The sequence below is a fragment of the Eumetopias jubatus genome, unplaced genomic scaffold (genome assembly GCF_037043125.1).
Source record: "Eumetopias jubatus isolate StellerSeaLion01/CBP00866 unplaced genomic scaffold, mEumJub1_p1.0 scaffold_16, whole genome shotgun sequence".
In the NCBI taxonomy this organism is placed as follows: domain Eukaryota; kingdom Metazoa; phylum Chordata; class Mammalia; order Carnivora; family Otariidae; genus Eumetopias; species Eumetopias jubatus.
Window position 1 is genome coordinate 71,190,386 of NW_028274822.1, and position 25,007 is coordinate 71,215,392.

General features: G+C 51.9%; 1 protein-coding gene across 4 annotated transcripts in view; it reads right to left on the bottom strand.

Moving 5' to 3' along the window:
• Nucleotides 1-938: 938 nt before the first annotated feature.
• NF2 (NF2, moesin-ezrin-radixin like (MERLIN) tumor suppressor) overlaps nucleotides 939-25,007 on the bottom strand; it is a 75,443-nt gene continuing 51,374 nt past the window's right edge. For 2 of the 4 annotated variants that reach the window (XM_028124610.2, XM_028124612.2), the window contains exons 11-16: nucleotides 23,460-23,582; nucleotides 22,504-22,721; nucleotides 21,019-21,124; nucleotides 17,992-18,119; nucleotides 16,090-16,255; nucleotides 939-3,773 (exon numbers count right to left, since the gene is read on the bottom strand). In XM_028124610.2, the coding sequence (XP_027980411.1) occupies nucleotides 3,723-3,773; nucleotides 16,090-16,255; nucleotides 17,992-18,119; nucleotides 21,019-21,124; nucleotides 22,504-22,721; nucleotides 23,460-23,582 (792 nt within the window). In that variant the 3' untranslated portion in view covers nucleotides 939-3,722. Of the gene's footprint in view, nucleotides 3,774-10,637; nucleotides 14,224-16,082; nucleotides 16,256-17,991; nucleotides 18,120-21,018; nucleotides 21,125-22,503; nucleotides 22,722-23,459; nucleotides 23,583-25,007 lie in introns of those variants that run through there. The other 2 variants (XM_028124611.2, XM_028124614.2) reach the window with 2 other exon arrangements.

Here is a 25,007-nt window from a genome sequence, read left to right on the forward strand (position 1 = left end):
CCAAACTATTCCCCATCACTGCAAATAACTTAATCTACATTTTTAAAAAGTGAAGCACTTTCGTATTGTTTATCTAAGTTTGGTTAGCTACCGGTTTTATAAATTTAAAAATAACAAAATATTGTCTACAAATTTTGCGATTTCCTAATTCTATAACTTCAAACATATCTTTCCAAGATATATTTTAAAACTTTATATTTACCTCCAACTCCTGGAAATTTTTGTGTATTCTGATAGGTTATTTTCATGATTGGCCCGTACAATGGAGACCTGAAATGTATTCTGACATGTGGCAGGCCCCTGAGAAGTCCTGGTAACGCACTGTGCCACCTGAATTTTTCATTTTAGGCTGCATGATTTGAGATAGAGATGTCCTATAGGAGTTGTGGTCTTAAAGGATTTTTATTGATTTTTATTGATTGAAAAAACAGAACAGAAAACCGTAAGCTCTGCAGCAATGCTTCCGAACTGTAAGTGTGAATGCCACGTGGCGTGTGACAATAGCAGGCCTCATCTGTCCTGTGGACCATGCCCAGGACCCTACTGGCTCTGCAAGCCTCCACCCCAACCCCCTCCTCCAGAACCCAGAATGGACACCTGGAAGCAGAAGCACTTTGCCTAGTCTGGCACCCTAGTTTTTGAGTCTGGCACTGAGGGCAGGCAGGGGGCACAGAAAGGAAACGCACCGAGTGCCCCACGGGGCGGGAGGGGGGAATGGAAGGGCGTTCCCAGGTGAAAGTGTAGTAAAGGGTGCTGTCATCAGCCTGGAAAAGGTGATCCTTCTGTTACTGGTGACATGGGGCTGGAGTTGAGGTCCCGGGGCAGTTAGGGAGGGCGGAGGCCCCGTCTCCTCAGCGCCCGCAAGAGTGAGCCCTACCACCCAGCCCATCCTCCTGCCTCCATGGCTGGGGCAGCAAGCAAACCAAAGAAGCCCGAGATACTTTTGACAGCTTAGAATTTTTATTAAAACAATCATTTAAATTACAACAATCCCCCGGAAGAGAAAATAACCTTCCACGGGCTGGCCCTGACAGGAAGCGAGACTCAGGCCCCACTGGAACAAGTGTGGTCTGACATCTTGGAAAGGGATGGAGTTTCCCTGGAAGCCCACAAGGGGCCCACCTGGCCCCCGGGCAGCCAGGAGGGGCTGTCTCCCCACTGAGGCGGCCCCTCCGGGGGCTATAAGCCCCAGCCCTGTCAGGGAGCAGCACTCCACCCCCGTCCTGGTTGTCAGCCTCTGGATTTGCTGTTTTGATTTGTAAGAGAAAAGAGAGGGAGAGAGAAGCCTGTCCCCAAGATTACAAAACACAGTCACTTAAGAAGTGTTACGTAATGCCACGGGGTGTTGTCTAGCGTGGCCTGGCACGTACATGGATAATCAAGCAGACGCCACAGGTCAGAGCGCGGCTGGGGCTGAGGCAGGGCCCCAGTCAGGATGAACGAGGCGGTCTGTGCGTGACAGCGAAGGGCCGACAGCGCGGCCGCACAGGGTGTCACCAGCTGGGCAGCCCGAGGACCCTCAGAAGTGCCCGTAATGAAATCGCAGTGGCTAGGGCCCTGCTCTCAGCGGGGGCACAGAGGCTTCCTTACCTAATAAGCTCCCGTGCCCCCAAGATGTTCACTTGAAAAGAGCACGGTCACCCGAGCCACAGGCACGAGTCCCTGAAAACTGGGCTCCTTCCATTCCTCTTCCTTCCACTGAGGCTCAAGGCCTTTCTGAGGGCCACCACCCTCTCCAGCCTCCAAGGAGAGCCGAAGTGTTCCTGGGTGAGCAAGGCTCTGCTGTCCCCCCCACCCCCCCGAGTCTGCTCTCGGGCCCAGGGAGCTCCTGACACAGCTCAGGTGCTAGCTGGCTCCCTTGTGGCCACATGGTTCGGCAGTTCCCGGACTTGGAACACACACACACACACAGCAGTTAAATAATAAAAACAACAAAGCCCAACAACATTTATAGAAACCACTACCATGCCCCTGTGCCCACAGCCACTTTTACAGATTCAATTTACAGGTCAGGAGGAAAGTAACTCGTCATGGAAATTCAGGGATGGCTGGTGAGCCTGGGGAGACAGAGCCTCAACACAAGAGCCAGGCCCTACGTTACAAACGCCTCACTGGGACCACATCTTGGGGGAAGAGGCTTTTGAGGGACGGGGAGACACAAGGAAGCTCTTTCAGCCACAGCCATCCCACCCTGCATGCCCTAAGGGGCTTGGGTACCACAGGGCTGCCTTCCTCAGGGCAAGTTGGCCCCAAATAGCAGGGTGGCACCTGGCACACCGTCAGGTCAGCCTGAGTGTGGAAAGAAGGCAGGATCTTTGTGAGTTTCTCAAAACCACACAGGACAGCCAGAGACACCCCCACTCTCAGGAAATCTCCAGGCCCTCACATGTCTTCACTTAATAAACCTCTTTTTGCTGGTTCCGACTTAACTCCTGCTCTGTATACCAGCCCCACTGGAAGGATCTAAATGGCCAGTGGGTCACAGAAGCACCACCAAACCAGAGAGCAAACAAAGTAGCCCCAAACTAAGGAGGGTGGTGCCATGGGGGTGGCTCTGTGACCTGCTGCTGCCGAGTGGCAGAGCACCAACAGGGTGCGGACACCTGGCTTGTGCTGGGAGGGGCACAAGGGACCCCACATGGCCCAAGGGGGCAGATAAAATAAAGGGCCGCCTGGGGTACAAGGGCAACACCAGAAGGAGGCCCAATACAATCAAGGCTTAGGAAGGGCTTGCTGGCACGTGGCCAGAGGGAAAGGGGATTCAGGTCAGCCACACATACGGAGGCCTCAGCAAGAAGTACCTGAGGGGCCTCAGAGCCCTAACAGAGCCTGGCCAGGCTCAGGTGCTGATTACAAGTGCCCGGGGAGTTCCCCAGCCCGCCACAGGCAGGAAAGACTAAGGCTGAGGAGGTGAGGAAGACGCAGCTCCCGCCTGCCTCTTGGACCCTGGTCTGAGGCAGAAGAAGGGGAGCGAGTGTTCTGTGTGGAGCAGATTCCCACACAGCTCTGCTGGCCTCCCTGCCCCTCTGCTGACAGCCAGCCCGTCATCATAGCTTCTGCCTAGAGTCTTCCCCGTCACAGCTGCCTTTCCCATTCCCCACCAGCCGGCAGCCAGCGCGCAGCCTCAGGGGCACCTGGGCTGAAGACCCTCACGTGGCCTGTCATGAGCCACAGGCCAGCTCACCGATGATGTGCAGCAGGCAGGCCGGCAGGCAGGCTGCTCCGGGCCTGGGCTTGGGCTTGGGTGGGCCACACTTCTTCGCATGCCAGTTCCTCACCAGTGGAGATGAATGTTCTGGGACCCAGTGTAGGGGCGGGGGGGGCAGTGGCGCCAGCCTCCCTGTCTCCAGGGCTCCTGTGCACTTCACTCCCTACGACCACTTCCCTGGGCTGGGAAGGTCAGCACTGGACAGTGAGACACACACCCCAGGGTGCCTTTGACAAAGGAAGTATGAAACCCCACATCAGATGAGGAAAGACAAATACTTCTTTTAAAAATTTTAAAAAGAACTAGAACCCCACGTGAGAGCTCTCTGCAGGTCACAGTTCAAGGCAATTGCACATGAAGGGGGTTGGGCTCTCCACTCAGCTGGGGAAAGTGTCCAGAGCTCCCACGGAAGCTCCCAGCCAGCCCACCTACGATGAGTCCCACGGTGTCTGACCCATCCCTCTGGTGCCGGGAAGCAGCAGATGTGACAGATCCTGGGGTGGCTGGGCACCTGCTAGAGCTCTTCAAAGAAGGCCACTCGGGACTTGGCGCTCTGCAAGGTGAGCTGCAAAGAAGCAGAGAAGAAGTTAAAAGGGGGCTGGATTTCTGCTTTCGTGACATGTGCCATCCTGCCTTGGGGACTAACCTCAGGGCTGGTTTGGAGTGGAAGGGAAGACTGCTCAGACAGATGCTGAAGAAGCTGGCAGTCAATCCTAAGGAAGTTTCCAGATTTGCCCAGGAACTCAAATTAGGAAGTGACAAATGAGGACATGCCAGGAGGGATGGCTGGTGGACAGAAGCATGTCAGCAGGAAAATGTCATCAATGTCATCTTTTCGAAGAGGGCAGGAGATCCCTGGACACTGTAATAGAGTCTCACATTCCCATCTACAAGAGTTTCTAATGGGCCTCTGTGGGGCCCTGCCTGTGGTCGAGTCAGCCTGGGATGCTCATCCTCTCCAGGGCTCAGAGGACCAGCTTGGCAGTACAAGCCCCAGGCAAGGCAGGCCTGTGTCAGACGAGCCCCGGTGGCCCCAAAGCTGACTTGCCAGTGACCTGGCAGCTTAGAGGGAGTTTCCATCTACAAGCTGGGAGGCAATGAGCTTTCTAGTTGGGGTCGGCTCGGGCAAGGAGGATGGTGTTGGCGGGGCAGTGCTCTGTCTGGAAACAACCAGGCCTTCTCAGGAAGGCTGCTCCCCTGAGAAGCACAGGGCGGGGAAGTAGCAGAAGGCAGGGCGGAGGATCAGGGGTTGAGCTCCTGGCGTGGTGACAAAGGCACTAGAATTTGTGACCCCCTGAACTGCTGAGCCCCAATCCCCTGACTCAGGAGGCCACTTCCCAGGATCTCCCCCAACAGAAGCATCCGGCTCGGGCCTCTTGCACTGCCCTGCTCCCGGCTCCCCTCCTGACATCACCCACTTGGGTGAGACTGTGTGTTCTACATCCAGCTCCTGGACTTCGCAAAGGAGGGTCTTCAGGGAAGGGGGACACGGGGTACATACCATCCATCTTCATATCCCCCAAACCCACTTAGCTTACTGCTTCATACCTAGTAGCAGCTCTGACAATGTTTGTTGAGTGAATCAGATGTAGGCTAGAGAGAAATGGTGGGATGCATGGAAAAGGCAGGAGCTCCACATGGGGCTGAGAAGGTCCAGGCACTAATTCTCCTCTCACCAGCTTGCTGTGTGGCTTCAGTGGACACCCTTGACCTCTCTGAGCCTCTTCCCTCTGGAGTTAAACCACGGAAGCGAGCTGGACAGTCAGGCTCATTCCCTCGACCCCTGGCAGTCTCTAAATGTAAAAAGCCCTTGGTACTATCTCAGCTCCCTAAAGGGTAGGGGAGGGAGGCTGGAAACCCATCGCTTCTCCATCAAACACAAGCAGCGGCAGTGTGCTCAAATGAGACAGCTTGAGAGCCAGCTCTTTAAACCCTGCCAAGTCTCGTGGCCTTGAAGTTCCTGACTAACAAGCTGAGTGCAGGGAGGCGTCTGAGCTGTCTTCTTCAGTGGAACCAATTTCAGAAGCCCTCTGGAAAACCCAGCTCTAATAGGAATGGAGAGAGCTTTCATTTCTTTGCCTAAATGGAACTCCCTGTAGAAGGGAGCCAAGTTTGGATGGGTTTCTCCCTAAATGCAGTCAGAGGAGAACGGCCAGGAGTTATGTGCTCTGTGATAATGGGACTCACAACGGTAACCGGGAAAGAAGAAAGAGAACCCGAGAATCACTGGGACAAAATCCTTTTGGGGGAGAATTTAAATCAAAAGATGTGAAACCCAGGGGCACCTGGATGGCACAGTTGGTGAAGAGTCCAAATTGGTTTCAGCCTGGGTCATGATCTCAGTGTCCTGGGATCGAGCCCCATGTTAGACTCTGCTTGAGATTCTCTCCCCCTCTGCCTCTGTCCCCCCACCCCCACTCATGTTTGCAAACGTGCGCTCTCTCTAAAATAAATAAATCAATCGTGTTTTTTTTTTTTTTAAAGAAAGGTGTGAAACCCGATGTCTTCCCTCCGGTTTCCTCCACACTTCCAGGGAAGAACTCAGGTGGGCTCCTCAGGGGGACGGGGAGATGCCCACAGCCCTTCCCCACACCAAGTCCCACACAGGCACAGCCAGCCTGCCTGATCCAAAGCCACTGACCGGCTGGGTGGCCCTGGGCAGGTCACTTACTCGCTGTGGCCCCAGCTGCCCACCGTGAAGCAGGGGTGGTGGCACCCCTTCCTCACAGGGGAACACGTAGAGTTACTGGGAAGCACTGTGAGGCACTCAGCACCGTGCGTGATGTGTACTGAGAACTCAACAGCTGTGATTAGTAATCACAGCACCATGTCCTCCCCCCTAACCCCAGCTCTGGCTCCTCTCCTTCCAGTGGGGGAGTGGGCAGAATGCAGGTTAGAGGTGTGCAGGAGAAGGCAGGGTCACGCACTGTGCTGGCCTTCACGGCCTCCAAGGCAGGGCAAGAGGATGCCCCCAAGAGGCCTGGCCACTTCCCCAGGCAGGAAGCCCAGGCTGTGGGGGCCTCCGAGAGCCTTCCGCCCATTTGTACAATGTTGGCTCCAAGAATTCCTGGATCCTCTACCCGAGTTGCGTGCTGGCTGTCCCCTCGAGGTGCCAGAGGAAGGTTTTGGCAGCTCCGGCAGCGCCAGATTCCAGTTACTCAAGCATGTGTTTATTGGGATGCAAAGCCCTCTTCGGGTGGACAAGACGCTTCCCTGGATCCCCACCCAACACTGCACGCCTGAGGAAAGGTTCAAAGCAAAGTCTAATACTCTGGCCATATAGAAGTAGGAAAGCACCGTAACACGTGTAGGAAAGCACCGTAACACGTGGCCCCGGCAAGAGGAGAGTGTACCATGGTCTCCCATAAGGCACTAGGCTGCTACAGAGACAGGCGGACCAGACCTACCAGACGGAGGCGGCTGACAGGACTGCTGCCGCTGAGGACACTGGGAGCCTCCCACATCAGCCCACAGGCAGACCTGACTGTTGTGTGATTTCTGGCGGAACTAATTCCATTAGGGACCCCGCCGTCTGAGGAAATTACCTCCACAAGCACACTTATCTGCTGCTGGAACCCATCCAGTCACCACCCCGGCCTCTGCCTGCTCCCCCTTCAGCAGTTAGCTTAGACATCAGAATGTCCTCCTCCAGAGCCAGGCAGCTCTCCCTGTGCTCATGCAGGAAAGCAGGCGGAGAGAGGAGGGTCTGCAAGGAGAAGCCTTGGGCTTCTTTCCTCTGGGCGGGGACTCAGACGCCCAGAGGCAGAGGTCAGGAGGGCCTCCCGGTGCCAAGAGCAGCTCCCAGCTACGCTCCGGCCTGGTTCCTCTCACCCGGGGGATCTGTCACCACCTGCTGTTTCTAGAAAGCTCACTGCCTGTCACGTTCACTGTTAGGCTACAGGCAGGAGGTATTCATAAGAAAGGAGGGGAGGGCTCAGAGGATCATGGCACAAAGCAAGCCCTTCAGAAAACAAACTGCCTCTGTGGGTCTTTGTGTGCTCATGAGAATTGGCTACCAAGCGTCCTGGTTCCCTGCCACCCGCCCATGCCCTAAGGTGTCCGAGCCCATGTCAGCGTTCGGCTGGCCTTCGCACTCAGCGACAGGCCCGGCTCTCTCCTCACAGCGCCACGGAGATGGCCTGACAAAGGCCCTCACCTCCCTCTAGCAGGTCACACTGTGAGAACTGAAGCCAGTCCCACCAGCCCCCTACCGCCACCATGTACTCTCTTTGGCGGCCCAGCAATACCCCTCCTCGCCCTCCAGCCTGACCTGGTGGGGGAGGGGGAGCACTGCCTCTAGGAGCAAGGGGAACGCCCCAAGTCCTCGGGATGTGGGCTCAATGACCACACTGCCATGGCTTATCTCCGCACTTGACCAGGAAGAGGTCTCCTCCGAACTTCAGTAGGTGGTGAAGTAGAAAAGCCTCAGGATGCCTCGAGGCCAACGGCTGCATCATTCTGGGACCTGCTGAATCTGGGAGTCCTTCTGAGGACAAGCGGCTAGAGCTCTGCCTGAACACAACTAGTGACCGTGTCTGCCACGCACCGCTCAAAAGTCACACTGAATCCAGACAAGGGCCAGCCCTGGAGCTCCCAGAGGTCATGCCCAGCTCCTTTGGGAAGCTCCACAGAGGCCCTGCACAAGGCCCCCAACCCTCAGTGCTCTTGCCAGTTCCCTAAAGATGACTAAAAGAACATGAAGTTTCCTCACCAGGCACTGGGCTGACCTGCTTCTCTCTTCCAGCTGTCTCTTCACATCTGATTAAAATCAGCCGTGTGAATAATACAGGAGGAATTAAGTTCTCTCTTGACTGAACCGGCTGTTCAAGTCTGTCACTAATCCAATTCCATTCTGAGGAGACAAACTTCCTTTGCTTTCCCTGCTGCAGATCTATACGGCTTGGTTTTTATCTTACAGGGGCTCTGATCCACCTGTTGGGCCTGGACCCTTCTTCCTGCTCAGCCTCGACAGCCTGGCAGAGTCCCCTCTCCTCGGGCCCATTTGTCCGTCAAACTGCCAGTTGTCTGTGGCAGCCACCAGGCTGTGAAAGGGCAGAAGGAGCCACTTGGAGAGCTACACCTCTTCAAGCAATCACAACCGTGTGTGGTATCACCACATGGACACATCCATCTAATCTCAACAACTTCAGATTTGGGAGACATATATATCTCCTGGGAAAGAGGCGGCTGGCTCCTCTCAAGCCTCAGCAGGACCAGGTTCCCAGCAGGTTCTCCCTAACCCAGGCATGCACATCAGATGCAGACTCAACTGGTTCCTGCTCACTGGGTAAGCATTTCAGGCAGCCCATCAAAATACAATGATCTGGCACTTGCCCACTTCTCAGAAATGGCTCTGGGGTCTGGGGACAGCAAGCCTGTTAAGGCACCTGTGACAAGCACCAGGCTCACCAACCCCTCCCAGCCTGCCCCACCCCATCCCCTGGGGAAGGCGGCCTGCTACAAAGGATCCTCTGGCATCATTCCCAAGAGTGCCCCCTGCTGGAAAAACACAACATGAGGCGGGCTGCCAACTCTCTTTCCAGCTCTCCTCTAAAAGTCCTTTTGGGGGAATCATTTCCCAAAGTGATGGGAGAGTAACGAAATGTATTCCGGCACGGAGCCTGCAGCAGTAAGGCTGCTTGATTAAGAATGAATTACACTTTCATCAGCACATAGAGAAAATTGATTCACAAGGCCACATTGTGATAATCTTGTTCCTAAAGCAAAAAGGGGTGGCGTGGGGTGGGCAGGACACAGAGCCACTTCGGCTATCAGTGATGAGAGAAAGAAAGCTCTACAATTAAGCTGGGAGAACAAAACTAATCAGAGCGCCAGGATTCCTCCAACTAGTCTCTGGAGGCCTTGCCTCGATCCACTCATCCCTAGGGAGGAGAGAGGAAGGTGGGAGGGGGACCATCTAATTCATTTTAAACAATAAGACCCACAGTGCTGAACCCATTTTAGATACTAACCTAATAAATCCAGGCTCAGAGACTCTGCTTGTCCCACAAAAATGCAGTGGAATTGAAATGCAAGCCCTAAAATCATGTTATACTTCCTCTCCGCCACTACATATTGGAAATGAAGGAGTGGGGGAAGGCACAGATTCAAAAGGACATGCAGATTCTCTGGCGCTGGGATCCACCAGGAGAAAGCCAACTCTGGAGCAGAAAGGTGACAGCCAAATCCAGCAGCGGCAAATTCCAACATAATCTTTGGTTTTGGGCGTAATCAGCATTCCCCCCTCCAAATCAGAGCCAAGGGGGCAGGGCCAGGGAAGGGGGACAGTTGCTGTAAAGTGGCCAGATTAAGCATTTCTCCCATCTTGCTAGTGACGGCTTGCACCCAAATGCCATCTGGTGATGTGCGCAGGGAGAGAGCTCTGTGCACACTTATCCCTAAGCAGAGGTAGGATGAAAGGCCAAGTCCATCCCAATTAACACATTCATTCTTTACCTGCTCTGAAGAGAAATTGGCCAGGGAAAACCAAGAGGGTCTCTTTCGTAACATTAATCCTTCAGGGACCTAAGGCAGGAAGATGCCTGGAAACTGATGTGTGCCTGAGTCTTGAGCTGCCCTTGTGATGCTGGCAGGGCCCTTTGCCTCCCCGTTTCTCCGCCTGGAAAATGGACTAATCAGCCTGATTCACCTCACTGGGCAGGTAGAGGCTAACTCACAGCTGCGGCGTGCTCTGAGCGCCGAGTACCTCAGCAAAAAGGTGCAGATATACTGATGTCATTTTCAAATTGCCAGTATCAGAAGGGAAATCACAGCAAGGACCGTAAGAACAGAACCTCCAGCCCGCAGAATGAGTTTGCATCTCGTCTCTTCCCTCCCACTGTTGCAGTAACAAATCAGGTGCTGGAGGAAAGCTGCACTAGAACACATCTTCAGTGCTGAGGGACCAAATGGGATGTTTTACTGCCTCAAATAAGGCCCAATAATGTCCTCAGGCACTTCCAAATGGTTGTAAAATATCCTAGGAGGGCAAAGCAGGTTTCATAGGCTCCTCAACGCCTCCCCAAAGGGCAACTGCTTGACTGGGTAAAGTCTCCCAACCAAAAAGAGGAACTAGGTCATGGTCTTTCGGAAAAGAGGCTGACAGAACCTCCTATCTAGAGAGCTACCAGAAACAAGCAAGAGAACAGTAAGCCCTCCCCAGTGGAGAGGCCCGTGGACATCTAGCTGGTGCGTATGTGAGGTAGGAGTGGCCTTCGGGGATAAGCCCAGGTGTCACGTCCAGGAGGACCACGCTCCCTGAGACCAGCCTCCCAACGCCTTTCCTGGGCTTCCCACAGAGCGGGGAAGAGTTCACCATGGCCCTCTCTCTCTTCCCTGTGTTTTCTATCCACACCTGCCTTGCTGTTGTTCCTTGCTAATCCTTGCTCCCACCCTGTGCCCATCCCCCTTTCTTCTCTGGCCCCCCCCTCCGGCTCTGCCACCTTTCAACAACAAAAGAAAGGTTCTGGAGCTGGGGAGCCAAAGGATGCTGCACCAGGCAGCGTCCAGTTTCCAAAGCAGGCGGAGCCACTCGGATCGAGCAACCGGGGTCACCAAAGGCTGAACACATGAACCACATACAAGCGACAGAAATTGTTCAGAGGCGGCGGACCAGAGGTCACCAGGGAGGCTCTGGCCGTTTGTTTTAATTGTGGGAGACGCCTTTCACGCATATTCAATCTCGCCTTGTGATTTATCACTCCCCCGGGTGTTTTAAGTGTTCTACTTCACTTCGCCAGCCCTGCATCTCCAAGGGGAGTCCGCGCAAATTGAAGATGACATTGAACTTTTATGTCTTCCTGATCCAAGAGGCGGCTACGGCTTCAGAGAACTGTCAAGACTCCATTCCTGTTCCTCTACCAGCGTAAACCACAGTTGGACCTTGATGGCTCAAACCACTTACTAATAAAACAAGCTAAGCTCCACGACCCCCATGATTTCTCATCTGTCGATTTCCTTTGAAATCCCGTGCTTCCTTGGAGATCAGGGGCACTCAGACCAGCTCAGGATCGGGGAGTGAAACCTGTCCCTTGAGAGGGGATGAAAGCAGGACCCTGAAATGTGCAAGCTCCCAGACTGGATTTTCACCTCCCAAGTGTGCGGCACAGCTGGCCACTGCTCACCTCATCAGCACTGTGGCTCTGAAGCCCACGACACCCCTGCCTCACTGTCAGACCTCACTCCCTCACTCGAAAGACTCAGAGGCCAGGAATATGTGTCACTGTCACTCTCCCCGAGAATGAAATGAATCTAGGTTCTTAGGGGCAGCTTTTGATCACTAGGTGCCACTCTGAGTCAGTACAAATGCCAATCCAGTTGCACTGATTATCAATGGCGGGGGGGAAATGTGGGGAGCTAAGATTAGCAGGAGGAGCAAAATATACCCTTGCAAACTCAAATCAGATAGTAAAAGAACCAGGGAAGTTAATTCTGGCTTTTTCAAAGCCAGAATTAACTGGCTTTGAAGCCAGAGTTAAAAACTTTTTTCAAAGTTTTTAACTCCAAACACATGGAAATTAATTGCTGAGCTCTTATGGTGAACTATTTCCTGTGTATTACCTCATTTAATCCTCGTAACAATCCTGGGGGTTAAAGACTTTTTACAGGTGAGGACACTGGGCTTTAAGAGAAAGTAAGAATTATGGAGAAAGTAAGTGGCAGAGCAGTGGTAAACTCAGTTAACCTGACCAGATAGCCTCTTGGCATTTCCAAGGGAACATGATAACCCCTGAACCAAAGGGTAAACCCCCGGAATTAGCTTAAGTGCTTCTCAGTCCCTGAGGGTACTATGCAGACAGTGTCAGGCAGAAGAATACCGAAGGTGACGAGGAAAAGGAACACGCCCGGGTCATGGTAGGTAGGGAGACCCATTCTTTTCCTGAAGAAATCTATGATCAGAAAATATTAAAAACAAAATAAAAATCAGGGCAGGCTGGTTTGAACCAAGACTAATGAGTGAAACTCTCCAGTTCACCATCAGCCTTCCCATATCTCATCCCAGACTTTGTAGATGGAGCTCTGCCCTTCACATTCTGGGTGGCCACACTTGCAAAGCCCACCGTGGTGTATCTCTTCAGTTAGGCTGACTTTGGCCCAGACAGGAGCAGGCACAACCCCAGAGCTACCTCCACACAGGCAGGTGGCTGCTTGGCAAGCATGGTCACTGGCCCCAGCGACCACACAAAGTCCAGACAATGCAAAGGGTATCAAACTTCATGTGTAGCAAAAACTCCATGATTTCATCTAGTGATCCCGGGATAAGTCCAGCTGTATTAAAAGCCAAGTCCGCGCTTTTATTAACCCTCCAGTAATCAGAATTCTTGATTAACTGGAACATGGCAGCCTGCTTTGAGAACAAGTTCACATCAGGATGTTAAAAAAAAAAGGGGGGGGCCTCTGTGAATGTCCTAGGAGCAGTACAAATTTGACTACAAATCAAACCTCATTTGTCTATAATAAGAGCTCAGTGAGAACTTACGGTCAAAATCAGGCCCCCGAAGAATCTAAACATTCTGAATCATTACAGAAAGAAGAAAGATGAAATCCTCTCGAGGTGGAAAGGTATGGTCATATGCAGGCGTAGCTGAGAGGGCAGGCTGAGACAAAAAGGGACTTTCTGCTGGACCCTGTGCTGGCCACAAAGTCCAGGAAACCACAGTGGATCCACCCCACAGTCTTCTGGGCACCCTGCGGTCACTACCTGAACAGATGATCCACCTGGCCTGCCCAATTCTGGGGTTGGTCATACTGCCCTGCCCAGAGCGTGCACTGCTTGGTGTTGGGCCGTTCAATGCCAATGTGTGGTATGAAAACTGAAGAAATAGGAGCCTGCTAACTCAAACACACAAATCGGGGTTTATGCTATGGGTTCTTGGAACCACTGACAGATAGAATCCATCTTGTAATGAGACCCATCTGGGACTTTAATAGCTAACCTCTCTTGCTTGGATAATAACCGCAAATAAGATCTATCTTATGCCAGATCTCACTTTTTGGTAGAGGGCTTCCAATGAGCTTATTTTATTCTAATAGCAGAAACTGTGCTGAGGACACCAAAGGACACATCCCACATGACTGTCAGGTGTCGGTGGGCTCACTGGCTTGTGCGGGATCAGCTGAGGAGCAGAGGGAGGATGTCGTTATTACTGGTCATAATAAATTCTCCCCACTGCTGAGGCATGTTGGGAGGATGATGAACTGTTGCAGAAGGAAAGCAGTAATCATTCCATTAATTCACTCAACAACCACTGACTGCTCATCTAAGGGTGCCGGCGACTGTCCCAATGTGAGTTCACGGCTGACCACAACTCTGCCCCAGGCTGTGACAGAGCTTGAGCAATAGACAGCCTTTAGAGCATCAACAGACAGACGGTGCACTTAGACGGACCACACATCAGACCGCTGTGCTAGTGGTTTGCTTTACTTGGAAAGAAAACGGATGTGTACAGAAAGGGGAGGATCTAAAGGAAAATGAGGGAGTGCGGGCAGCCCCTTCATTCCACCAGCAGAAGTGGCTGGGTATGACCATGGGTCTTCAGAGGCTGTCACCACATGAAAGGTCTTGATCTTGAGTTAAAGACACCCAAATTTGTCCCGTTTCCATGCTAGGGCTATTTATCTAAGGACTACACCACTGAGACAAAGGACTTTTAGACAGACCTCACTGGACAAGAAGCCATGACCATCCCCAGCCCAACAATGACACAAGATGTGAAGGACAGCCGGTCCTACAGCCCCATGACATGCTCTTCAGAACGAGGCAGGCTTCTGGACCCCTGAAAGCTGGTCTGGCCCCACAGGGTAGACGCCTGCTCTCAGACTCGAAGCATGCTGCGGCCAGTACCCAGGCTCCACCTGCCCTCGGGAGGGCTCAGCATGGCCCAGGGACAGAGACAGGCAAGCTCATGCATGGGTTAGTATCACAGAGGGTAGTACCATCACCACATACAGAGTACCTGGGAATAACCTACTTTCAGGGCTCAAATGCAGATAGGTCTTCTGCCTTGGGCTTGAGGCTAAACCAGCAAAATAAAATGAAGAAAAACAAAAACATACCCTGTGATATCAACAACGCCACACGTGCCATTTGCAAAATGCTCATACAGGCCTGAAATCGTGACAAGTGACTTCATTTGTTTGTTTTTATGGCTTGGAAACAGGTCTCTCCGGCTTTCAGCACTCCAGGTTCCCGTGGCTGAGGGCCCAGCTCACCGCAGCAGCTGCAAAGATGAGACTGCTTCGGGTGCCCAGATGAGGAACCGGGGGCCGGGGGTTGGGGGGCGGCCTGAGGCAGCTCCTTCAAGGGCTGACCGGCTCACTACCCCAGTTGTCATTTTACCTCTCGGCTCCCTGGCTGAGGCCTCACTTTACCTCCCCTTTTGCTAACGGTTTAATAATTTCATTTTGGAAGGGAAACCCAGTAAATGACGGGAGCCAGAGGAAAGAAGAATGTGGAATGGGGAAAGGCCTTTCCTTTTCGGTTACGCTAGTAACAGGAATTCTCTAACGGCTGCCAACACTAAACTGGAGTATGGAGAGAGAGTTTAGGGCTCCCGACTGTACCCATCAACAATGGCAAGGAGCTACGGAGCCCTTGGAGAGCTCAACTACTGAAAACAGATACTCCTGAGGCGCCTGGGTGGCTCAGTTGGTTAAGCGTCTGGCTTCGGCTCAGGTCTTGATCCCAGGGTCCTGGGATTGAGTCCCACAGCGGGCTCCCTGCTCAGCGGGGAGCCTGCTTCTCCCTCTTCCCACCCCCCTGCTCATGCTCTATCTCTCTAATAAATAAATAAAAATTTTTTTAAATAAAATCTTTTAAAAAAAGAAAAGAACAGATACTCCTTAACCTGGAACACCACTTTAAAGACTAAGGTAGGGGGCGCCTGGGTGGCTCAGTTGGTTAAGCGACTGCCTTCGGCTCAGGTCATGATCCTGGAGTCCCGGGATCGAGTCCCACATCGGGCTCCCTGCTCAGCGGGGAGTCTGCTTCTCCCTCTGACCCTCTTTCCTCTCGTGCTCTCTATCTCTCATTCTCTCTCTCTCTCTCTCAAATAAATAAATAAAATCTTTAAAAAAAAAAAATAAAGACTAAGGTAAAGAATAAAAAATTAAACCTATCTAAACCATCATGATCAAAACTCAATGAACAGTCTAATCTTAATGACAGCTCTTTTACAGGTATGAGGCTGACCCTGGGCTATCAGTCAGGAGCAGATGACTCGCAGGAGAGGCCATTTCTGCTTTGCCAGACGTGAGAGAAGTGCACTCTTGGGCTGACATGTATATGGGATATAACCTTCTCTAAAATCCTGAAAGCTCAAAATATCAGTAGAGAACGATCTGAAACTGCTAGCAACATAAATGAAGTCTCACCTTTTAAAACATGAAGGTTCTTCTAGACACTTCCGTGTAAGTATGAAAAAACGTTAAAAATTCAGAATTTGGGTTTCTTTAAAGCAAGAACAGAATTTTTTTTATAGTCCTTGCCACTTAAAAACCCAAAAAGACTAGAAGGAGAGTCCATTCTCGACAGCCTCCATTTCGTTTTGCTTTCTCATGAAGTAAGGCAGCTCCCTGGGCAGAACTCCCCTTGGCTTAAAAGACAGATTCGCTTTACTGCTAAATGATGGATCAAAACCCATCTCGTAACAGTGATTCATTTCATCAGAGCTTTTAACACAGGCTCCCTTTCCATCAAGCCAGTGGGTTCACAGTCACTGGTGGATTAAATTCTCTTTCTGGCGTGAGTTAAAGAATTTCCTCAACTAAGTACCTATAAAAAATGATAACAGTCTAACAACTCGGCTACTCAGGAAACCAGATGCCAACCTCACATTTCATTAATGACTGTCCTGATCAATGAAGGACAGGAGACTCGGTACCTTTTTGATGGTATTGTGCTTGCTGCTGCTGCCACCCCGGTCAGAGTTTTCATTGTGCAGAATATCCAAGGCTGTCTCCCTCTCTTTGAGTTTCAGGGCCTCGATCTCAGTCTTGAGTTCATTGAGCTGCTCCTGCAAATGCTTGCTCTTCTCCATGTACTCCACTCTGCCGGGAAGAGGACATCGTGCATCACGGCTATGGCGAAAGTGAGACATGGGATCCAGGGTCTGCAGCCTAGGGTCCACATCTCTGCCTGGGAGCCTGGGGCTGTCACCTAACAGGTCTGAATCTGCTTCCTTGGGATAACGCTCACAGAGCTATGGTCAGAATTAAGTAAAATAAAGCGTAGGAAAGGCCCCTGGTAAACTCTCATAAAGTGCTCTACAAATACCCATTACTGCAGATAGCTTTTAGTTCTACACAAGTAATGACGTATGAATCAAGACTCCTGGCATCCAAAACAATCTCCTAGTCTCAAACCTCCTTGGATAAGTGATTCTATTCAAGTGACCTCTTCTGCTAGGCCCTGGCCACATCCCTACTTGTTTTGTGATGTCATCTCCTAAAGAGGGCAGAAGCTCGCTCAGCCAACACCAGGAAGAAAAAGATCCCCACCATTGCCTGCAAATAGATACTCTGTATCTATGACACTGAAAATCTGGAAATCATCCTCAAAGGGTCCACCTCTAAGGGCATCAGGCAAACCATGCAACACAAACACCAGGAACATTCTATAGTGATGCCCATGGCTGCTGGTATGTGGAGTCTGTCACGTGCACGGGTAATAGGAAAACACAAACTAAAAAAACAGGACCCAGATACATACATAACACAAACATAAAAAAGCAGGACCCAGAAACAGGATGTAGCCTCACCCCTGTCACAATCATGAAACGCTCACATGCCTGGTCAATGGAGAAAGGCTAGAAGGGCAATTTGGACAGCAGACACCATAGATAAAGAGGCTCATGGTTGCTCACCCTGGGCCCCAAGGAGACACTGTCCCAAGAGAGCTATCCCAAGGATACTGGACAAGGTGAGAGCACAGGGCCTCACACGGGCTTGGAGCTGAATCCTCGTTCTGCTCATCAGCCGTGTGATGCTGGGCGAGTCCATTAAATGCTGTAGATTTCATTTATAAATGGCACACTAAAACCCACCTCGGATGTCAGCTTGATGTTAGTGGGAATGAAATGAGACAAAGCTAGAAAGTCCTGCCACCCAGGCACTCAGTACATGGTTCTCCAGCAAGCTGTGGCACAAGTGGCCAATTTACCTACGGCTGGGAACTGGGGGGACTACAGTCAGATTTCTTCTGCAGTGAGACTCCTTGCTGCCTCGGTTCCACCAACCATGAAAGGAAGGAGGAGCGCACAGCAGAAGCTGCTATGAACAGGGCATGCGGGGCTCAGCTCAGGGCTGCCCCATGCAGCAGGGCTAGCCTGACCCAGACATTTGCTTTCCGCGGCCTTGAGCCCGAGTCTCTTTCTTTACCCTTGCCCTAGACATGGGAAGTGCCACCGGTCTCAACCGCCAGAGAACACAACCAGGAAACCTGTTCTGTTACTGTGTTTGGACATTATCATAGGCTCTATCCCCGTGTGAACAGCAGTCTGGCTGACTCGGAGATCCCTGACAACCAGTCCTAGACTGTAGATGAGGTTTTGAGCCACCGTAAACTCCAGGTCACCAATCAAGAATCATTGTTATCCTGCAAGACTGATTGCCCGTGTGATGTCCTTCACTTCTGATGAGGAAATTCTTCCTCCACAGGGTGGGAACAGAGCAACCCCTGCAGGAGCTAGTGACAGGCTCCTGCGGTGACCCTCCAGTTTCCCCAGGCCCAGATGGCCCCACTCTAGCTCACCAACTAGGGGCACGAGGTCAGGGGGACTACGTACTTTTCTTTCTCTATCTCCATGGAAAGCCGCTTCATGTCAGTATCCTTGAAGTCGAAAGACAGGCTGTCACCAATGAGGTTGAAGCTTGGTATGTCGGGAGGCAACGGTGCTGGAATTGGGTTCATGGGCTATGAATGAGAAATCTCCAGTTAGCAGGGCCAGGTTCTGTGAGAACGGGGGCACTGCTGTGTTAACCACCCACCCTCCAGCAGCCACAGAGGCAAGGGGCACAGCTCGAGCCCTGCCTCCCTCCCAGCACCACCATGGCCTCACGTCACAGCTGTCAGCCCTGTCTCTCCTCCTCCAATCTACCTACATTGGCTGCTGCCAGATGATCGACCCCAAAGATCTCAAATCCAGGTAAATCATTTCTCCCCCCTCAAACCTTCACTAGCTCTTCATGCTCAGCCAAATTAAACACAAACTCCCACTCACGTCTTCGTTGAGGAAGCCCTCCAGCTCTGGGCTAGGAGCTGGAGATACAGAGAACAAGACAGAGTCCCTAGGTCTGAACAGCTGAAAGTACTATTCAGTAAACAGAGGTGCTCACAGATCATCAAGGCTAAGTAAGGTTAGACACTGTAGCCCGAGAGTGAACAGTGGCTGAGGATGCTGGGGAAGGCATGCTAGAAGGGATGCTGCTTCTGCTGGCATCAGAGGAAGTGCCAGAGGAAAAGGCTTGCCAGGCAAGAGGCATGGTACTGGGCAGGGCAGGGCAGAGAAGGCTCACCGAGAATGCTGAGGGAGGGGGGTGGGAGACCGGGACCAGACCATAAAGAGCTCGCCTGCATGCTGAGGGGTCTGCATTCAGAAGATGGAGCCAAAGCAGGGCTTGAAGCAGAAGATGAAGAGATTAGATCTGAGGACTTTCTCATCCCAGAACAAAGGGTCACCTAAAATATGGCCCCAATCTAGTTTAGCTTCTCCTACCGTTTGCCCTAACAAATTGTGAACAGTACCATTTCTGTTCCTTTGCTTCAGCCATTCCTCTCCCTATAGGCCATCTCTCTTTCAAGGCCCTTCTCAAATACTAGGATTTCTCACCAAAGCCTTTCTAGATCCCTCTCGGCCAGATGGCAACTCTTTTCTTTGCTATGCATTAACATGGTGTTTCTGGTTCTGTTACGGTACTTCCCTAACTCCACCCTGTAAAAATTCCTTTCTGGCTGTGTCTTCTTCTTTTCCTGTTGGCAAGTTTCCTAAGGGCAGGATCTGCCTCTCTTTCACCCTTGGATCCTTGGCTGAGTCTGGGATGGCGTCTGGGAAAGGGGAGAGGCCCAGAGCATTCATCTGACATGATGACAAGGCCTGAGGCAGACTGTCCGCGTGGGTGTTAGAAGGTGGCGCTGAGAGGGGGCTTCTGGGGTACTGGAACGTTCTGTTTTCTGATTTGGGTGCTGGGTGCATGGGTGTGTTGAGTTTGTGAGAATTCATCAAGCTGTACAGTTATAATCTGGGCACTTCTCTGTACGTATGTTATACCTCATCAAAATTTCTGAAAAGATGGGCACCGAGTGCCGCGCCGTGGATGAGAACAGACACTGGTATGACCTCTGTGGAGAGCATCTCAATGGAAAACCTGACCCCACGGCTCTATTTATGAGAATTTATTCTACCAGTATATTCACCGTATGTGTGAAGATTTGTGCTCAGGGACATTTTCCACAGTTTTGTTCACAACTGCAGATGAAAACAGACTAAATACCCATCCATAGGGGACTGCTTAAATGAATTACAATCCATCCATACCACGAAATAGGATTTAAAGGCTGCTACGGATGATCTCCTCCAGGACTTATTTATTTACTGTTTGAAGAGTGTATAAAGTTTGCTCCAGTGTTATGTTTTATTTTATTTCTATATTTTTAAAGATTTTATTTTTGAGTGATCGCTACACCCAACATGTGACTTGAACCCGCAATCGTGAGATCAAGAGTCACATGCTCTACCGACTGAGCCAGCCAGGAACCCCGCTCCAGTGTATGTTTTAAAACCACACACATCTCAGGTGCCCAACCCAGATGAGCCCCCAGACAACTCCAGGCCCGGATACTCTGTGACCACCGCAGAGATCCTGAGGCAGGACCATCGGCCCACTCAGCCCACTGAGCCATGAGAGAGAAAAGAATGGCTGTTTTGAACTACATGGCTGGCTTGGAGTGGCCTGTCACACAGTCATAGAGAACTGGAACAGATGACAATAGCGAACTGCTCACATTTCCCTCTACCTCAAACCCTGGGCTGCTTCGGTCCCCGCGCCCCATGTACCTCTCAGCTGCCTCTGCTGTACGAGCGTGCGGTGCATGTGTCTGTGCCATGTGCACATCCGTGGGTTGGCTGAGAATACCCCACAGTCTCTTTCCCACCTAGGTAGTTCTGACTTACCCTTTACGAGCCAGCTCAGGTGCCATCCTATGCCTCTCCTGCCCCTGCAGGCTGGGCTACACTCTCCTTTAGGCCCCTGTGCACCCTCTCTGAATACAGACTCTGCATCTGCCTGGTGTTACATGGACCAGAACAGTTTGCTGAACTGAATGCACAGAGGAAGGGAAGGAAAGAGACTTTTCTATTCACTGTGTGATGCTGTGTAATTGAAGTCTGCCTCCTCATCCCAAAACTGAGTTTGGAAGCTGGTTCTTCCGTGGCAATAGTTCACTCTGAGGGACATGGGGTACCCCTGCCAGAACTATAATGACGGCATATGGTATACACAGGTAGTTGAAGATTACATTCAGCTTGGCGTCAAGAGGCTATCCTCTCTTGAGGATAATTTGGGACTATTATTACTTAGAATAAGAAAAACATTTCAGAGCTGGGAAAGGCCCTGCTGCCTATTATCTAGGCAACCGGAGAGGTGACTTGTCTGAGGCCAAATGGCAGACCAGTGTTCTATCCAGTCCCCAGCCGCAGGCCCTGAGCAGCACTCACTCTGCTGCGGCACCACCAGGGGAACGGAAGGGCTGGGAGGGAAGGGAAGGCTATGAGGTCTGAAGAAGCTGCAGGTCGGCAGCCCCCAACCAGGCTCACCGGGTATGTGGGCTTGGTGGTGATTTCCAGGAGCTTTTGCTTGGCTCTTCGCTCTGCCTCACGGGCTTCCTGCAGGTCCTGCTTCAGCTGATCTGCCTCCTTGGCCCTGCAAGGAAAGGAGGAGCCAGTCAGCTCCACGAAGGTGACAGGCGGAGGAAAGAGAGCCCTCTTCCCCACCATCCCCCTAGAGAGGAGGGATGTGGGTTAACCCTGAGGATGGCACCAGGTCAGGCAAACAAGGCCAGTGGCTGGGGCGGGGGGGGGGGGGCATTTATGTGAAAATCAGAACTTCCAAAGCAAGGACAACATTCCTGAGTGCTGTTCATTGCGATGGTAAATCTAAACCGGAAGAGCAGGGAAGCCAGTGGGCAGGAGTCAAGTTCAAACCTTTGCAGTTGGTAGATGGGGAGGAGAAGTGGGGGAGGGGCTAGCAGCTTCCTCTGCTTCACATCTGGGTGAGAGTGGGCTGGGCAGAGGTACAGTACGGTGGATCAAAGATCTTATATTGGATCATGAAGGGCAGGATGTGAGACAACTGATTCTTCACAGCCCCCAAGTAAAACAACTGCAGGCCTGGGGCCAACCTCAGGCAAGAAGACAAGCACGAACGCTGAGGGCCTCGCACTTCACCCTGCAAGACACAGGACCCAGGGGGCCCGGCCCAACATGCATCAGTCAGCTGGGGAAGTGACCTGCACACAGAAAGAGAGGGGACCGAGACAGGGCAGGAAACAAAGAACCATATTCCCAGAATGACATGCAAAAAGCGGAGAGGAAACTATAGTGAATGCACCTTGGTAGCAAAAAGCCAAATTCAAGTGTTCTAAATCAACAGAGCCAAATGCTGTGGGGAATGTGCCAGTGTTTATCTGAAGGCTGCAGGACCAGAACAATTCCAAGCCTAGAATAGTCTTTGGAAAGTACAGCCTACAGTTCCATCCTTCAACCTGGTCGTGAGCTGGCCACAAAGAGGATCCCGGCCCTCCCCTCCTATCTGCCTCAGGAGCCTTAGCGCCAAGAAGGGCTGCAGGGAAGCGGTTCCTCCTTACTTCGTTAAAGGTAAATAGCTGCTGTCTCCCCACATGTCCCCTAAATGAAAAGGGAAAAGAACCATATTTTTTAAACGTAAGAAGAGTCTCCTTATAGCTCCTCAGCTAAGAGCAGTCTGCGGCCGGGCTTGATGGCCTTCCTGCAAACACGGCTATCAGAGGGACGGCGGTTCATCACAGGCACAAGCATGACCAGAGGTCCACTCAACAAGAGAACTGTGTTCCTGAGCCTTTCCACTAATTCCAGCCCCCTAACCCTACACTGGCTTAGGTACCAGTCCTCACCACCAACCTGTCAAAGGAAGAGCCTCCCCTCTGCCCCAGAAGATGGAGAAGAAGCTTACGGACACGTGCAGTCAAGCTCTGCCTGGGAGCCAGGTTACGACTGAACGGCCCCTTGCCTGAGCCCCAGTGCCCAGGACTCCCCACCTCTAACCTCCTCTCTGACTCCTCAGCCATCTTCAGCGCCAGCACCTCGGCCTCCAGCACCTTCTGCTCCATCAGGCGCTTCTCTTCCTCTGTCCGAATGGCTGTGGCCTTGATGCGCTGCATTTCCTGTTCAGCCTCTGCGGCCTTCTGTGCCAGGAGTTTTGCCTCTTCCTCTGTGATTTGGGCCTTTTCTGCCAACAGGTCAGCCGTCTCCTCAGACCGCATCTGGAGAAGAGCGCTGTCAGCTGGGATGGGGATCACATGCCCATCATCCCACCCAGATCTGGCCTCAGACACTCAGGTCAGCGAGAACCAGAGTCTCGGACTCCCTGGGGCCCTGAATGTCCCGTCAGTTGACACTTGGGCAAGGGATGACAAGCCACACCCTCAACTTTTTGGAAAGGCCCTTCGGGTTCTGCCCATGGGAAGCAAGAAGAAAGCACTTTTCTGAGTATCCACTTGAGCTAAGGCGTATGCTTTATGAGGGAGAAAACCAAGTTTACCTTATTTCCTTTTAAATCAGTGGTTTAAACCAGCGGAGACTTTGCCCCCCTGGGAGACAGGTAACAATGTCTGGAGACATTTTTATTGTCACAAATGGGGGGGGAGGTGGTGCTACTGGCATCTGGCGGGTAGGGGTCAGGGACACTGCTAAACATCCTCCGATGCACAGGATGGCTCCCACCACAAAGGGTGATCTGGCCCCAGTGCTGGCTGAGAAGTCCTGCTTTAAAGGCGAGCCCCCGTGAAAGTGGGGCTTGGCCACACATGAACTCCACCAGAGTCTGCCTCCGCCAACACAGGTGAAAAGAAAAGGCACTGATTTTTTTTTTTTTTTTTTTTTTTTTAGCTGAAATGTCAAAGCATATGTTACTAATCTGCGGTCATCGGGAGGCCTAAGTCCTGAAACCCATGTGAGTGCCTGTGTAGCCTCCAGGGGCCCAGCCCCCACCCAGCAATCACCAGAGCTTCATTGGCCATTGTTGCTTCTTCTTTCATCTGCAGCAGCCTCCTCTCCAGCTCATCCCTTGTGCGCTCTGCCTCCTCCCTCATCTGCTTCTCTCGAGCAAGGCGCTGCCGCTCCATCTGGGGGCAATGACAGTGGCCCCTGAGTCATGGGGCCCACGGCCTACAGTGCCACGGGGGCCCGAGAACACCCAATGTCCTGAGTCCCCCAAGGAGACCCTCTTTTCTCCCCTTTACTTTAGGTTGCCAGGGTCATTCTTGTCACCCGCCACCCTCTGCCCTTCGAAATCAGCTGTGTCCCGTGAAAAAACATCTAGAGGTGAGGTAACAAACAAAACAACAAAAAAGCAAGCCCTGCCAAGTCACCTGGATCGAAGGAGGCGTTCTTACACGCTGTGTGCTGAAATGGCCACCCTGCCAATATTCCTTTGCGTTGCGAGACCTCACGTGGCTCTGCCCTGCGGCTGACCGCACACAATGCAGGTTCCTTCTCCCTGAGACGGAGCCCCAGAAACAGACAGCTCTCTTCTGGTTGGACGAGCCACCTTGCCATTTCTCATCCACATGGACCCCTCCCACATCTCTACTTTCCTCCAAATTGCTCCTGCCTCTGACCCACGGAGATAGATGAAACGGCTCTCAGTGAGGCATCGTGAGTTCACACATTGTGTGCCACGGGGAGGGGAGCTGCAGCGCCACCGCACAGGGACCCAGCCTCACGCAGAGGCGGCTCCCGGCCAGGCCAGCGACAGGAGGGAGCCGAGCAGGGAACGCAGCCCCCTCCCCCCATCCGGTCCTTAAGGCACCAGTACAAAGCCGCCGCCACCGCCTGCCATGCCTTCTGGATCACTGTATTAATTGGGCCACATGCAGAGCTTAATAAGGGGAACAAGCATAGGACAAGTGCTATTCTCTGTGATCTTCGGGTATTAACCGAGTTCAGAAAGCAGAAGCCAGAAGTGACCACTGCACTATTTTCTTCCTTAAATAGAGCACATTTAATTACTTCTTGCTTCAATCTTCTCCCAAACACAAGATTTTTAAGACTGCTGCCTTTTCTAAATACTGAGCCAAAAAAAAAAGGCATTGGGCCTCGAAGGAATAATGCAAAGACAAGCAATAAAATACTGTAAATTCTTCTCCAATTTTCCTCTTACAGGTCAGTGAAAAGCTTGGCCAACTTGTTCTCTAATTTCCACTGCATTACAATTTCCATTAGGTAGATTACTGTATCTCCATTATTCTCCACTTGAAAAAAGCCCAGGCAACAACCTTCTGTTCCCAACACTGCACTTTCCCTGAGACCTCCTCCCACTAATAAGGGGCCTCCTGTTTGCAAGGGCCTCAGTTCACAAAGGCTTTCAGGGGCAATGTGTCCTTTGATCTGAGACAGAGAAGACGTACCATTAGCTCCACTGGACAGATGAGAAAACTGAGGTCTGGAAGGTAAGTCATTTACTAATGTCACATACTAAGTTTCACACCTGGCTCCAAGGTCAGTGTCTGTACTACTGGGCGATGAAGCCCCTGGCCTGCCAGATGCCA